Genomic DNA, 17,814 nt, shown 5'->3' on the forward strand with positions numbered 1-17,814 from the left:
ACATGGCCAGTGAAATGCTCAGTTGCCAAAACACACATTCTTTACTTTCAGGTAACTGACTAAAAAAAAAATTCCCTGTTTTTTAATTAAAAGACAGGTTTGAGTGATACAAGCCAAAATGTTAACATGAAAAACAATGTTTACCCTTATACAGTAGAGAACTGTATTATACATACAGAAATATCAGTACAATAGTTAGGCATATGAAACTTCAACACTTCCTAAATAGTTCCATTATTGTTGTAAAAGTTTGCAAATGCAATTTTTATAGACTCCCCTTACCGATTATATAAAAATTCCTGTGATTGTCTTCAGATTGTCTTCATCTGCGGCAAATCAGTAACCTTTCAAACTTTTTCTTGAATGCACCAAATTACAGTAGCAATTATGCTGAACGAATTCAATGACCTGTGCAGCAGTGTCTAGCATTGTAGTCCAATAGATTCATAGAGGTTATCATACATCATTGTACCTGAAACTTCCTGGCAGATTAAAACTGTGTGCCAGACTGAGACTCAAACTCGGGACCTTTGCCTTCCTTTTCCTTTCTTTCAGAAGTGCTAGTTCTGCAAGGTTAGCAGGAGAGCTTCTGTAAAGTTTGGAAGATAGGAGACGAGGTACTGGCAGAAGTAAAGCTGTGAGGATGGGGCGTGAGTCGTGCTTGGGTAGCTCAGTTGGTAGAGCACTTGCCCGCAAAAGGCAAAGGTCTCGAGTTCGAGTCTCGGTCCAGCACACAGTTTTAATCTACCAGGAAGTTTCATATCAGCATACACACTGCTGCAGAGTGAAAATCTCATTCTATCTTTGTACCTAATATAGCCTTCCTGGAAATTACTATACTTCAAACTGAAGATGTGCAGCAACAAACCTTTTGAAGTAACACATCTTCAGCAGAGAACAAGGAAAGTAGTTCAGTCATACTGTGCTAGTTGAGAAATAATTAAAACACACACACACAGAGAAAGAGAGAGGGGTACAGGGGCGGGGGGGGGGGGGGGGGGGGAGGGGAGTGAGAGAGAGAAAGAGAAAACGAGAGAAGGGGGGAGAGGGGAGAAATAGAGAGATAGAGAGAATGTTGTTTATTTACTTACCCAAATTATCCACTGCTCACTCCTTTGTCTTTATTCCTAACATTGTTCATATTTCACTTAAGAGCTTTCATTGTAATACAAACTGAATCCAAATGCTGATGTTGAGTAAGAGTCTAAAGAGACCAAACAGCTAAGGTCATCAGTCTCCTATTCACCACCCAGGACAAAAGCAATGTATCCAATCTGCTTGCGTGTGTAAGTGCTAGTGTAAAATGCATTCTAAATGTTTGTGTAGCCTGTATATCAGGTGAAACATGGGAATCAGTTTGGTATACACCTAGTGGGATTTGGGAAACTGCCTAAAAACCACTTAGAGGCTGGCCAGTGTACCAAACCATCATCGTTTATCTGCTGTCAGATTCAATCCATGGCTAGCATACTTCCCCATCCTGGAAGCAGTCACATTAACACCCACAACTTCTCAGGCAGATAAGGAATCCATATAAGAAGACATTAATTTTAAGACAAAAAACTATTCAATACTGGAGCTCAAGTTTCCATTTTCAGAAAATTGTGTTTATGTGCTGTACCCTTATTTTTTAAGATCTGAGCTTTCCTGCATATGAATTTCTCTCTAGAGCAGAACTTTCCAAATTGGGTGTCACAACACCCTGGGGCGTCAAGTAACAGCATCAAAGGTATTGTGAGAGTAGCAAATTCAGAATGTAAAGCAAATGAAAAACTTGTATTAAAATAATAAAGAACACCCTTCTCTTCATTCAGTATAACCACAGATCAAGTATTAAATGAGTGATCAGCATGTGGAATGATCTGTGCATTTAACTTCAATTATGGCACTACATGTCTCTCTTCAGCTGCTGTAAATCGGTACTCTCTATCAGCCCATGTTCCAACAAGTTCTTCGAGCAGTGAAAATGAGAGATGGTACAAATTTCCTTCAGTCTGTTTCTATCTTTCATTCATTATATGTGTCACTATTTTACTTCTTTCAAAGTGATACAATTTACAGAAGCCATCAGAAATGGATAAATTTGTCAGAAGGAGAGATCTTTGGCAGTTTATTAAATGTCAGATACAGTGCAACAGTCAAGTGATGTGTCTGAAGCTGCAGTAGATACAGAATAACACCAAGAAGTGTGTCTCACATCTCTGTTTGTTCTGTGCCATCATGCAGTAGCAAGAGCACAAAAGTGAGGCTTTAGAATAAAAAATATTTTAAAGTGGGGTTCACATGGTGTGGAGATGAGCGACGTCATCATTGCCAGTGGTCCCAGCCCTGTCTCCTCTGCACTGGGACCTGCCTGCTGATGATGATGGTATGGAGATGACAATGGCACCTTCCACTGTGGTGCTGCCATGGGGCGGCACACAAGTCCACCACTCTTGGGTGTGCCCGCTTCCCTGTGTGTTCCAGCCCTAGTCTCCAGTGCCTGCCCAGCACATCAACCTGCCCCAACCGTTGGCACTGGCTGCTACTGCTCCCGATCTGATGGATATGTCTCTTGTCATGCCTCTAGTATCTTCTCTGTTGCCTGGATGCCCACTTTGCATGAGGGAGAGATGTGGTGTATCCTGCAACTAGTGCATATCAGTGTGAGTGCGCCAAGTATGGTGTTGCCATGAGTGAATGTTTGAATTGGCCGCCAACTGTATCAGTGCAGGCCAGCAACTGGAGGCTACCTGTGGGAGTCGTGCATGTAGTGTGGTCTCTGCTGCACCATCTGCCAGTGACTCATGCATATATATGTGCAGAGCAGCACTAACTGAGTCTCTCTTATGTGCTACCAGTCTACCATTTGCATCAGTGTACTGATGTACAGTGTACAGTGTGGAGATCCATGAGAGAATGTTTTCCATTATTGTTCAGAGGTTCATGAATAAAGCCATATTTGTGTTACTTGATTGTTTTTGTCTATTATTTGGATACTACAGCACATAAGTGTAAGAGTCCAGTGGTCCTTGAAGATGTTCAGTTATCAATCTTACACAACATTCTTACTGTACATTTCTACAGAATAAATACTTTTTGCCTTAGCTGCAATGTCTAAGAACATCATGTGACAAGATTGTATTGAATGGAAGTATATAAAGTATGCTACAAATCCTGTCTAGAGGTCAACACAAAGAAAGAGATTTCTAAGTGCAGATCAGGCAGAACTGAGCTGTTTGCCCCACTTGTACACATGTTGGTGCTACCATTGTTTATTATTCATTTGGTTGTCTAAGACCTTCACATATGAAGACTTATCTACTGTGTGTCCATTGATGTCTACCTCTAATAGCTGTAAGCAATTTTGTTTTGCATGAAATTGCATGATATGAGTTTTTGCCAGATGAAGGATTTAACTGTTTACTGTGAACCATTTGAAAGCTTGATCCATTATTTTCCTGGCTTTGTCTGGTATGTACATGTTTAGGCACTTTTTGAAGAGGGCTCCAATGTCACTGTTACAAAGACTGCAGAGGCTGCCCTCATTCCCTAGTATTGATGTATTCTCTGGTAGTCTTCATTCATTGCAAGTTTTGCATCTCTCCTAATTTTTCCTTATTGTGGATATACCCTCTAATAATGTTTTGTGGTTCCTGGCTGTATGAGGAGAGGGTGGTATGATAGTTGGCTGGCTGCTTTCCTCTCACTACAACACAAAATGCTCACTTGGTTGAAATACACTTTATTACAATAACCAATGGAGTATTTAACTTCAATTATGACCATTCTGAAACTCTGTGGTTAACAGCAATCAAATAACATGTACTAATTCTTTAATCTTGTCTGTGTCCTTATCACAACTATATACAAAGTCTAATGTTCCCTTACAGCTAGGTAAGGTGCGAGGCGACGACTATTACTGTCGAAGACTAGAGCACAGTGCGATGTATTGAGGTGCAATGCAAACTGAGTGTTGATGTGACACACTGAGGTACTAAGATTGAGAAATTGAGACAGCTTGGTTGAGGGTGGTGACCTATATGCACACTGCCTAGGGGGCGTGTCTTGGTCTTCTCCTGTCATAGGTGTGCTTAGTTTAGCACCTGCTATACAATGCTTCCTAGTGCTGACTGGTAGTGCTGAGCAAATCTGCTATTGCAGAATATTGCTTTGGCACCATTTACCCTAAGGGATGTTACAATACAGAGATTCTGGTGTGCACTTTCAGCTCAACTGAGGAAGCAGTTGATATTAAATCAGCAAGTGGTCATATAAGTAGAGATGGATGGTTTTGCTTAAATTCTGCTTGGAATCCTGTCCTCTCCCTGGTCAGACAACAGATGGACAGAGTTAATGCTACTTTCAAAGCTGTTGCTAACAAATATTTGCTACTGACAGCTTCTGACATGATCAACATCGTTAGTGTGGTGGCACTAGTTATTTACAGTGTATCTACTGTTTTCTGCATATGCCATATTATGATCCTTGGTTGGCATAGCCCTGTCTACTGAATGTTTTAGTTTTCTTGCACAACACTCTGTTACTGCATTTTTGCCTTGAAAATGATGAGGCATTCACCTGTCAAAATATCAGCAGTTGTGCAAGACATCACCCAGCTGCATTCATGTAAGGTGTTAGAACCTTTTACTCCTGTTGGGAACGTTACGGTGTGAATCAAACAAAAGCTTCACATCAGCAACTCTGAGTGCCTTCAATCAGAACTATCTAAAAGAAAAGCAATGTTAAAATTTATACATTCAATTGTTTCCAAATTTATTTTACTAGGTCTTCCTTAATAATAACTTATCTAAATGCTTTATGAAGCTTAAAACATTTGTTGTTGGTCATCTGTACGCTGTCATAGCCACTATCATGTGTGTTTCTAAGTCTGTTAATGAAAATGGTTGTTAAATGCTCTACTCATTGGTCTATGGCATCAGACTTTATTACACTTTTTTGTATGCAGCCACTCCCCCTTTCCTTATATTTTCCATGTTATAGTAGTCTACTATAACTATCCAGTCCATCTAACTGCACCTGTTCAATGTCAGTAACTTCTAAATGATGTTGTTATGCATAGCATATATATTTCTCAGTTTCCCACAGTGAGATGAGGAGCTGATCATTTTTTAAAAAGCTTCTTATGTTCTCATGGGAAAGTCGTAATACATTATGAAGGTTATACTTTTTGCTATTCAAACTGGAATTTATTGTTTCTCCACTGATAGGCACAGCCTTGTCTGCAGTTATTTGGTAGCTCTGTCATTCAGAAAAATTTACCCTAAAAAGACCTAGGGGCAATGAGAGAGATTCCATATTGCACTCATTATAACGACATAAGTGAAACTGATTTACATGTATCTGTCTCCTGTCTGTGTTTTATATGATTTGTATGCAAAAGTATAGTGCATATAATGTGTGCACTATAATGTTTTCAATGTGCTTTTGAAAATTCTTATAAAAATTAAAGAAAGGATGCCAAGGGTACCTATGGTTCTTAACCTACTTCTCTCAACTAACACCTACTACCACTATGCTATTGACAGATTATCATGAAAAACAGTTAGTAGTTAGTTGGTTCATTAGTTAGCCAGTTACTTGTTTGATGGGTCACTCACCTGATATATCTTAATCATGCGGACTGAGTAAATTTACAGATTTAATTTACAGTTGAATACTGAATGTTTAAAAATGAATATTGGGGTATTGAGGCTTTGTAGCATTTGTCACATTCAGTTTACAATTAAAAGTAATACATCAAATGAAAGAGCAACTGAAAGAGTCTGGTTTGTAGTTGTTACAAGTATAAAGCCTACAGACTACATGCACATCTACATATATATCCCACTAGCCACCAAGCAGTGTGTGGCAGAGGGCACAATTCACGGCAAAGTCATGTTTCCCCTCTCTGTTCCACTCGCGGATCGCGAGGGGGAAAAACAAGTGTCTGAATGTCTCAGTACGAGCTCTAATTTCCCTTATTTTTGTATGGTGATCATTGTGTGATTTGAAAGTTGGTGGTAATTCTGGTGTCACCGCCAGACACCACATTTGCTAGGTGGTAGTCTTTAAATCGGCCGCGGTCCGTTAGTATACGTCGGACCCGTGTGTTGCCACTATCAGTGATTGCAGACCGAGCGCCACCACACGGCAGGTCTAGAGAGACTTCCTAGCACTCGCCCCAGTTGTACAGCTGACTTTGCTAGCAATGGTTCACTGACAAAATACGCTCTCATTTGCCGAGATGATAGTTAGCATAGCCTTCAGCTATGTCATTTGCTACAACCTAGCAAGGCGCCATTACCAGTTACTATTGATGCTGTAAAACATGTACTGTCAAGAGCGATGTTCACTAATTATCAATTAAAGTTAAGTATTCCAGCAGCTACGTACATTTTTTGCTAGTATAATTTCCTTGCCTGTTCAAGACCTCACGCCAGCCTGCATGAGCTAAAACGCGTGCCTTTCGGCTTCCTCTCATAGTGGGTTGGCTGTCTTGCCAATCCACAACAGTAATAATATATGCTCTACATCCTCAGCGAAGGTCATATTTCAGAATTTAGTTAGCAGCCCTTTCCGTTTAGCATGTCGTCTATCTGCAAGTGTGTCCTACTTCAAACTTTCTATGAGATTTGTAATGCTCTCATAATAGCTAAATGTACTAGTCACAAATCATGCTGCTCTTCTTTGGACCTTCTCAATCTCTTGAATCAGACCCAACTGGTAAGGGTCCCATACAGACAAACGATACTCTAAGACTGGATGAACTAACATATTGTAAGCAAATTTCCTTTGTTGAAGGACTGCATCGCTATAGGATTCTACCGATAAATGACAATCTAGAGTTCACCTTGCCCGTTACTTGTGTAATGTGACATTCCATTTGAGATGATTTTGAATAGTCACACCCAGATACCTGACTGATGTTACTGCTTTCAAAGAATGGACATTTATTTTGTAGTCATACATTAATGGGTATTTTCACCTTCTTATACACAGTAGGTTACACTTACTAATATTGAGAGATAACTGCTAGTCATTACACCATGCATTTATTTTCTGCAAATCCTCACTGATTTGTTCACAAATTTCATGTGATACTACTTTCCTGTAGACTACAGCATCATTGGCAAACAGTCTAATACTGCTGTCAATCCATCAACCAGATCGTTTATGTAAATCGTAAAATTCAGCGGACCTATTATCCTGCCCTGGGGCACACCTCAAGTTAAGTTTGCTTCTGTTGAAGTCATCCCATTCAGGACAACATACTGCTCTTTGTCTGTTATAAAACTTTCTATCCAACTGCATATGTCATCGGATGGACCGTAATTGCTCACTTTTTGGAGCAAGTGATGGTGTGGAACTGAGTCAAATGCCTTTTGACAGTCGATAAATATGGTATCAACCTGGGAGCTGGTATCTAGAGGTTGTTGTATATCATGCACAAATAGGGCCAGCTGTGTCTCGCATGACTAAAACTGTGCTGGTTTCTGCAGATGAGCTTCTCAGAGTCTAGAAAGGTCATTACGTCTGGACACAAAATATGTTCCATGATTCTACAACAAATCGATTACAGTGAAATTGGCTGGTAATTATGTGCATCTGATTTTCTCCCCTTTTCAAAGATTGCTATGACCTGGTCCTTCTTCCAGTCCTGTAGAACTTTCCGCTGTTCCAATGACCTCTGATAGATGATGGATAAGAATGGTGCTATATTTGTAGCATAGTCAACATATAATCTTACGGGGATACTGTCTGGGCCAGATGCCTTCCTGGCGTCTAAGGATCTTAACTGGTTTACAATCCCAGATACACTAAACACTATGTCAGCCATCCTTGCGTTTGTTCAATAAATGATAGGGGGAATGGTGCTGCAGTCTTCTACCGTAAACGAGTTTTTGAAAGGTAGGTTGAGTGAGAATTTCAGCCTTCTGTTTATCATCGTCAGTGGTTTACATGTGAAGTTCACAAAGAAAATGTTGCTGCACACAAATCAAGGTTTTCAGGATTAAATGACGAAATTATATTTCATCTAAATGGGAATATTACCACACAAAATGTGTGCATCTTGGAGTGAGGAAATCCATTTGAGGTGGTACAGTTGGAGTGAGACTCTCCTAAATTGAATATTTTTTGTGCTATATCCTGACGGAAAGTTTATGGGCCTCCCCTTTTCAGGGAAGCAGCTGCAGCCGCTGTTTCTAATTTTAATACGCTAGAATTATTGCTGTTTTATCAATTTGACAAAGCTGAACCACAAATGCTGTGCTGCCTCACTGGCATAACTCAGTATGCAATTGATTAAACGACTGTGTACCCAACCACTGGATTGACCACAAGTGGTCAGTTCACAGAGCTTGTTTCACATGACATCCATATTCACCCAGTGTGATGCCAAGTATTTTCGGATTTGGGGTTTCATAAAGAATCATATGTACGTGCCTCTGGTACTACCTGATCTACCAAACTTAAGAAACAGGATTGAAGCAGTTGTTGCAACAATTACTCCAGCCACACTAAGCAAGGTTCCAGAAGAACTCGCATATCAATTCATTGAGTGCCATGTGACAAACGGTATTCACATCGAATGCTTGTAAGAAAAACTCTCTGAGTTTCTGTTCCATTTGATGTATTATTTATAACTGTAAGTTGAATGGAATGAATACTACAGATCCTTAAAATCCCTATATTCATGTTGAAATACCTGGTATTTACATAAAAGAAAACAGCATTTAATTTCATATCAGAAGTCATTATCTATGCAATACCTTTGTCCTAAATAAGCTACAATTTTTAAATAAAAATTGTTCATAAGCAGCTTTACAGAAACATTTTTATTTATTTTACTTCCAAATGTAGCTGTTTTCCATTCTCTCTACAGAAGACACAATAGAATTGTTTGGCATTTAAATAAACACATGGAAATCAAGGTCCAAACAATTTTATCTCCCCCACTTAATGATCAAATTTGAGTGATGAAAATTTACTTTATCACCAGGAACTGTACCAGATACTTCTGGGACTGTGATGATTAAGTTAATGCAGTTTAGTGGTTATGGACTTAAGCAGGGTTATTTTGCCACAATAATTACTAAACATCCCAAATTAAAAAGTTCACACATGTTTGCACATTGTAAGGACAAAACTTGGTGATGCATTGTGGGGGGACAATTTCCTGCCCCATCGGCCAACTAATATAGAAGGGTTCTGTGGATAAGAAAGACCTATAGTATTAGCAGGAGCAGACACCCTTCTAGGAGAAACAGTTTTGTGTATGTAGCTTGCAATGATTACTGTTTTTTCATAGGCCATGTACCAGTCTGATTTCTTATGATCTGTGAACAAACAATACAAGCTGTTTATGGAATGTTCATAAATCAAAAGTGTATTCTGTACAAGACTTGAGCAGAATTCAGTTTCTTAAATGCACAAAAGATTAGATGAAAGACAGTCAGTTACAAATATATGAGGTTTATAGAGCTGAAACATGGGTTGAATCAATGTGTCATAGGTGGCTTTATATATTCAATTTAATTTGACAAAAAGCAATTTCATTACTTGACCAGAGGTAGTTGCCTGTGATTTTCTACTCTTTCTGCATATCTCACCATTCCTTTGAGGTGAAAATCCCATGATAACCATAAGAAAGAAACTATAATTAGCTGGTTATCTTCATACCAGGAAATTTCTATGAAGGTATTTTATAGAAACTGATTCCATACTGTAACCTCTCTCATAACTATAGAGACAGGTAGCTGAAGGTACACTCCTGCACTGGTAACAATGGCTATTATTTCACATTGTAGTGTTGGTACTAAATTCAAAAGAGTATGTATATCATAAATGGTTAAAGAAGGAGGAAACATAAAGAAAGACCATTATAAATAAAAGAACAAAACATAGCAGAAATGAAAAAAACTAAATTAATAAAATATTGATTTAAAATACCACTAATATGTTTATGTGCCTTTGTACATCAACATTTTTAAAAAATTTACCTGTCCTATCATTTCTCGTATGGCAAAATATTTTGGAGTTGGATCCCCTGCTTCATTTAGTGGTGCATTATAATCATATGAAGTCAGCTGTGGCTCATATCTATCATTATAATTTGCACCTGAAAAAGAATTTAGTAATAATAATTAATTTATCACCTAAGAGTTTCAGAAATAGTTGCTGAAAGTTAAATCAGCTTTTAACAGATTTTTATACTTCATACATAACAGTACACAAGACAATTCCTTAACACAAATTCACACACTTAGAAGTTTCTGATAAATATGATATAAATTAAATAATCAAACTAAAATGTAACTGAAATACATGTAATTAGATTGATGGCCTTATGTGCACAACAATGTTACATTAATCAGCATAAAAAAATATTTATTTTCTTCAGTGATTCCTAAATTTGGTAAACTGTAACCATTCCCACTTGTTAATATGTAACATTTTCATTTCATTGTGTGTGCAACAGCTGCAATTGCAAGTAAATCCAGGGGACATTTGAAGCAGAAAGTGTAATGGCATCTTGCTAAATTATTTTCATCTGTTTTGTTGTTGATGTGCCATATAGCTGGGTCCAGTTGTTTACTGTACCTCCACTTACTAGTTGGCACACATTTTTTTATTATTAATATTTCAGTCTGAAGCAGCACCATCAAAGCTGATGATTCCACTAGTGTGATCATTGATTACTGCAAAATAAATAATAACAAAAACCTGCATGAAATTTCTTTCTGTTTTGCCATAACAATTGTGGATAATTCTTATAAAAAGTACTTGATTTTCTAGTCAATTGACAGTGTTAATATATCACAACATTTTTACAATTTGGTGAAGTGTTGAGGTACTTTTGATGTCCCTGTTTTTATATTACTGGGATGCCCCATATAAGAGGCTGTGAATGGTTATGTCCTGTGCAGCTGACAGGTGGGGAAGTGGATGAATGGTGGTAGTGGCAAATTGGCTGGAGGTTGTAGTAGAAATTCTGCATGGGAATTCTAGATGCCTCTTGCATGTTGGACAAAGTAGGGCATGCTCTCGTCACATTGCTGCTAATGTGGGATTCCATGCTTGGTAAGTTGGTAACAGTCACCCCTATTGACACAATTCTTGTGGATCCTTATTTCTATGGATTCCTGTATAATAATATCCAAGTAGCTGGTTGCTCATCATAAAAACAATGTTCTCAAAATGAAAAATGTTATCTTCATTTATGCCTGCTGATTTCTGTTTGTGCCCCAGTCATACACACTTGATGTGTTCCTCACAACATTTTGAGATACAGTGCTGTTTTTTCCTGATGTATCAGTGGCTACACCCACAAGTTATGCCATAAATCCCTCTTATGTTAAATGTCAGTGGATCTTTCACAGAGCCAAGGAACTCTTTTGTGTTAGGTGCTAGTTGGAAAAAGGTTTTGTGTAGCATTTTCCAAGTATCTTCTCAGCTGAGCACACGTAATGTGTTCCTCACAGTGTTTTGAGGTATAGCACAATATTTGTCTGATGTAGCTGATTGCTTCTAATAAAAAAGTGTTCTGAAAATAAAAAGTGTGATCTTCATTTATGCTATGCTCCATGACTACTGATTTCTTTTAGTGCCCCAGCCATACACACCTGATGTGTTCCTCACAACATTTTGAGGTACAGCATTGTGTTTGCCTGATGCATCGGTGCCACTATGACAATATGTGCTGTATATTCCTAGTACATCAAGTTTTAGTGGGTCTTTTGTAAAGAGCAGGAATTCTTTTGTTATAGGTGATGGTTGGCAGACAGTCTGATGTTGCATTTTCCAGCAGCCTTGAGATATTTTCTGGGAATGGGCAAAAGTAAGGAAGAAAGACAAGTCTCTAGTCCCTTCCTTCTCTTTCCAGTTTGCTTCATCTTTTCTTTTTCTTGAACATCCTTCTAATACCTGCTTCATTGTACCCATTCTTACCAAACACTTCCTTCAGGGTCTGTAGCTCAGTTGTGATACTTCCTTTGCTACAGATGACACACACCTATGTACCAGATGGGTAGGTTAGAAATGTCTGCCTCTGTGCTAGTATACCCAAGAAAGGGAGACATCTATTCTTCTCTACTTCCACAGAGAATGTAACGTTTTGATGATGTTGTTAAGGTGGTCCCGACACTCATCCAGCACCTGTATACCATGTTCCCACAGTGCAAATGTCTCATAGTAGCAGAAGTGGGTTTGAATCTCCACTCCCTGAAAGTGTTCAATGTACAGATTTGCAATCCCAAGGGCCACTTCATCTGCTTGTTCAAAAAACAACCCATTGTATTTGAAATAGCTGGTTGTCTGCATGTTCAAAAAGTTTAACTATTTTTGACTCAAAGTATCAAGCTATGGATGCCAAGGAGTCTTGAAGATGCGCGCTTGTGAAAAGCAACATACCACTGAAGCTCATGAGCAAGTCATCCTTTTGCAGTCAGCTGCCCTTAAGTACCTTCACAAAATCAGCCAAGTTCTTCATATGGTAACTGCAATGTCACACAAGGGGCATAGCTAGGTATCTGGCTAGTCCATAATTGTGGGAGTTAATGGTATTGAGTTCTGGCTGCAGATACACCCCTCTCTTGTTGATTTTTGGGAAGTCCATGCAGGTATGGTATAGCTTGTGCTCTGGGATACACTCACTTCTTGACTACCTCTGGTAAACCTGAGCTCTTTTTAACAAAACATAAAAATAAAATAAAGCAATAAAAAACATTTTCCTAATCATTGTTGTAGTTGGGTCCTGGGAAATTATCATCCTATCTCGATTCTCCCAGTCTTATCTAAAATATCTGAAAAACTTGCTGTTGCACAAATCCAAAACATCATTGCAAAATACTCTGTTATTCTAAACAATCAATTTGGTTTTCAGCAGGGGAAAGACACCACAGATGCAGTAAACAGATTCATTGAGAAAATAAGTACATCATTAGACAAGAGAATTAAGGTGGCAGGAATTTTCTGCGACCTCACAAAGGCGTTTGATTCTGTAAACCATGCATTGCTTGTTTACAAACTTGAAAAGTAGCAGCAGTGCCCTACAATGGCTTAAATCCTACTTATCCAAAAGAACGCAATAGTTAGCATTTCTTCAAATGGTGCATATTATTTTTCTGACTGGGAAAAAACAAGTCTCACGGTGTTCCAGAAGGCTCCATATTAGACCCAGTCATATTTCTCTTCTATGTTTATGACTTACCATTAAATATCATCTCCCCATCAGTTCTGTTCACAGATGATACTTCTGTCTTAGTTGAAGATCAGGATTCAGAAAAAATTCCCAAATCTGTGATCAGTATCCTCAGTACCTTAGAAACTTGGTTTCAGCTAAATGGGTTGAATCTAAACATATCTAAGATTCACATGATGCAGTTCAAAACCAAACAGTCAAAATGTAAGCAGTTTAAGATTGTACACAACAACCAAGATATAGAATTAGTTGACTCAGTCAAATTCTTAGGTTTAAATGTAGATAAAAATTTGAGCTGGCAGCACACATTGAATGCCTGCCAAACAAACTAAGCAGCTTTGCATTTGCAATGCAAATGTTATCAACTGCAACTGACATGGACATATGAAAAGTAACATATACAAGCTACTTCAAATCCATTATTAGGAATGATATTGTATTTTGGGGTAACTCAACAAACATAGTGTGGATACCAAAAATACAGAAAAAAAAATTTGAAATATGTATACTGCAAATCACAAAGAACCATGACGACCATTATTTAAAAAACTTAATATTTTAACTCTGCTATCCTTATACATATATGAGATTATTATGTTTTTGTACACCAGACATGAATTACTTGAGGGAAGTCATTTTGTCCATTCAGATGATACTCAAAACAGAGAAAATTTGATGCTCCCAACCCACTGCCTCAGGCTGTATGCCCAGGGACCTCAACACATGGGAATAAATTAAAAGGGAACAAGTTGATGCAGATGAATTTAGGTTCACTTAAAAGAAAGCTATATGAGGTACTGATACTGAAGTGTTATTACTCAGTGGATGAATTATTACAGGACAAACTGAAAATTTGAGCTGGATACAATGTGTTACACATTCCAAGAAATATCATTATAGTGTTATTATTTATTGTAGTGCTATTATTTATTAATTTAAAAATCATTGTAACTGTATTATAAATTATTGACATGTCTCCTGTACGCAAACCAAATAGATTGCAAATGTATGTCATGAGATGAATAAAACACAATTCACAATTCAAAATTCTTCTTGAACTTCTTTCACGCTGGGTCCTGCAGTAGTAAGCCAGTTTCATGCTAGTAGCGATCAGTACACTTTAGGAAACATACATTCCCCTTATCTGCAAGAAGGACCATTATGTCAACATTATTTCTCAGTGATTTGAGAGCCTCCAGCTCCACTGCAGTCATGTTTGCTTTTGTAAGTGAGGGCTTGTTGATGACACTTTGGGTTAGCCACCTAATTTCCTCTGTTTCTTCCTTTGCCAAGTCTCCAACAGTAGTGTATAGGAAGAAGACCCACACATACCTGTACCTGCATGCAACACACTGCCATCACCCAGGATGGAGGCAGACATTGCTAACCATACTGGTACATGGAGCCCACATCATCAGTGACAATCAGTGACAAGAAATCCTCCCATCTGAGCTACAACTAAAGTAAGTGTTCCTTAAGAATGGGTACAGTGAAGCACATATTAGATAGGTATTCAAGAAAAGAAAAGATGCAGTAAACTGAGAAGAGGTGAAAAAAGACACTGCATTTTCCAAGCAGCCTTACAATTTTGGTCGAGGGTGGCATCAAGTAAGGAAGGAAAGTGAATCTCTGAAACCCTTTACAAAGAGGGACAGACATTCTATGATTGGCTTGATCATCTTGTTAAATAGTATGACTTGTACTAAATCAACTACTGAAAACCCAAAAGTGTTAAATGAAGCCAGCTTCAAGATATTTGATACATTATATCAAGTAGATGCAGTGAGCAAGAGAAAATTTGTTTGTGGTACATAAATACCACACACAAATATCAGAACTTTTGACTGCCAGTAAGTGACCAATGACATCATGGCTTTGAAGATGGGGATGGATCACAATTGTCAATAGGCCACCACTGAAATTTTCATATTGGAAAAGATATTTCTTTGTGGTGTAATAGATGTTCTCTGTTGCAGTTAGGTATAAAATCTTTTCTCTCTCAATTTTACCCTGACACAGTGTGACATCACACCCAGCAACTGTGATCTGGAAAGGACTTTGTGTAGATTACTAATTGGTCAAAGTATGAAAGAGGCTAATTCAAACAAACTTTATTTTTAAATTTAAATCAGTATGACACCATTCTTATAGTAATGAAATTTCTGTCAGAATTTAAATTTCTAGGAGTAAAGGAGACCACTCACCAACAATGCTTTTCAGTGAGTCATCTACGCCTAAAAATTGACATAATTCTTGTGTAGACATTTCATGAAACTTAATTTACCAGATAGTAATGCATTATAATTGATCTTTTTAATGACTACGTTGTACAGTGAAAGAACCATAAAGACTTTCTAAGGACAGTAACTTTAATAAACATATAAATAATAAACCTGGACACCTACCAATTTATCTGTTTGCTCGCAAAGTCCAGTGACTGCAAATTGGACAGAAAAACTAAACAATGAGTTGTGGACAATGTTTGTTAGTGAAAGGTTGTTATGCTGTGGTACAGTGTTAAAATGTTAGTTTCACAACAGAAGAAGCAGTAATCTTGGTTCAAAATTGCTATGGATTGTTTTCAAATGCACAAGCATTGTACACTTCTACAGCTGGACATGAGTGGTCTTAAATATTTTGCATCAACTGTAAATAAACTGTGACTTACATATTGAACCATTCTTTCATAAAGTGCCATTTTCAATGCATCCATTACTGAACACCACAAACAACTTTGTGATCGAAATGTATTATCATTGGTTTTTGCATCAGATATATATTTTGAGTAATATAACTAGTGTACCTCAATGAATGACATGTTTGTCTTTCAAAATACCTTAATCATATTCCATGGAAAACACCACAGTTGGTATTCAAATTATTCGCACCGACTTGTATTGAACCAGGGCTCAATGGTGGTTACAGAAATGAAAATTGGAAGCAGTTTTGAATCTCCATGAAGCACCAGCAAAAATATTGCAGTGTGAGTAGACTTTGTTCTACATCTACATCTACATGGTTACTCTACAATTCACACTTAAGTGCCTGGCACAGGATTCATTGAACCATTTTCATACTACTTACCTACCATTCCACTCTTTGATGGCGTGTGGGGAAAGGAACACCTAAATTTTTATGTTCAAACTCTGATTTCACTTATTTTATTATGATGATCATTTTTCCCTACGTAGGTGGGTGTCAACAAAATATTTTCACAGGTAATAATTTAAATATTTTCAACATTTCACAACCTTGTCAGCAACTGTATAAATATTAATTTTAATTTTAAAAATCAACAGCCTCAGTTGCACAGGTTACCTAGATTTACCTAGGCTTCAGTTGGGATAACCCAGCCTTCTTCAGAATAAAAGTAATTACTGTTTGTCCATAGTGGACATGGTCAAGCTAAAACTACAAATCCATAATTTATCGTCAGACTGTAAAAACTTATCTGGAACTGCCTTGGCCCCACTTCGTGACCGCGATGCGGCAGCCACGAGTACTGTACTGGAACTGACCATAGTGTCATGAGACCCACCTAGGAGCACGCAATACCTTGCGCCTGTGCATAAATTGTTTGAAGGGTACTTGCTGGGACAAGATGTGAACCTAACTCCTGACCTAAAATTTACTAGTAAAGTGAAATAAAAGAAAGGTACAGCTGAGGAAAAGGGCATATATGTTATCCTGTGCAGATTGTACATAGATCGACTCTCTTAGCATTTATGAAGTATTCATTGGTCATGATGTGAGGAAGACATCATGTGCTTACAATGTGAGCCTGTATAGGAAAATTTTGTGCTTAAGCACGAAGTTTAATTGCCTTAAAGAACTTAGGAGTGGGAAGGATAATATAAAGGCTACATCATCATTATTATGACCAGGTTTTAAATTTTTTTGAGGTGTAAATGTTAAGCATTTACTTAGTTTTGGTTACAATGCATGAACATCCTATTGACTTAGCACACAAATGGTCATGAATGAACTTATGAACAAGTCTACATCTAATCTGTAACATCCATATTCTGTAACTCATAACCAGAACTTCCTAATGAAGCTCAATCAAGCATGTGCATTAGTTTATTTTGACCATTTCAGGTCAAATATACTCATCTTGAATAATGACCATCTATATTATATGGCCCAAACACGAAACAAGCTGCCCTTCTTTGCACTTTTTCGATGTCCTCCATCAATCCTACCCAGTAAGGATCCCACACCGAGCAGCAATATTCCAGCAGAGGATGGACAAGTGTAATGTAGGCTGTCTCTTTAGTGGATTTGTTACATCTTCTAAGTGTTCTGCCAACAAAGTGCAGTCTTTGTTTCTCCTTCCCCACAATATTATCTATGTGGTCTTTCCAATTTAAGTTGCTCATAATTTTAATTCCTAGGTATTTAGTCAAATTGACAGCCCTTAGATTTGTGTGATTTATCATGTACCCAAAATTTATTGGATTTATTTTAGTACCCATGTGGATGACCTCGCACTTTTCTTTGTTTATTGCCAATTGCCATTTTTCACACCATACAGAAATTCTCTCTAGATCATTTTGTAATTGGAATTGAATGTCTGATGATATTACTAGACGGTAAATTACAGCATTATCTGCAAACAATCTAAGGGGGCT

At 37.8% G+C, this 17,814-nt stretch overlaps 1 protein-coding gene across 2 annotated transcripts in view; it reads right to left on the reverse strand.

The window, feature by feature from the left end:
- Positions 1–17,814, reverse strand: part of LOC126183607 (beta-galactosidase-like) — a 315,494-nt gene that overhangs the window by 70,364 nt on the left and 227,316 nt on the right. For both annotated transcript variants that reach the window (XM_049925719.1, XM_049925718.1), the window contains exon 8: positions 9,984–10,102. In XM_049925719.1, the coding sequence (XP_049781676.1) occupies positions 9,984–10,102 (119 nt within the window). The remainder of the gene's footprint in view (positions 1–9,983; positions 10,103–17,814) is intronic.

Source organism: Schistocerca cancellata, chromosome 4, assembly GCF_023864275.1.
Source record: "Schistocerca cancellata isolate TAMUIC-IGC-003103 chromosome 4, iqSchCanc2.1, whole genome shotgun sequence".
In the NCBI taxonomy this organism is placed as follows: Eukaryota; Metazoa; Arthropoda; class Insecta; order Orthoptera; family Acrididae; genus Schistocerca; species Schistocerca cancellata.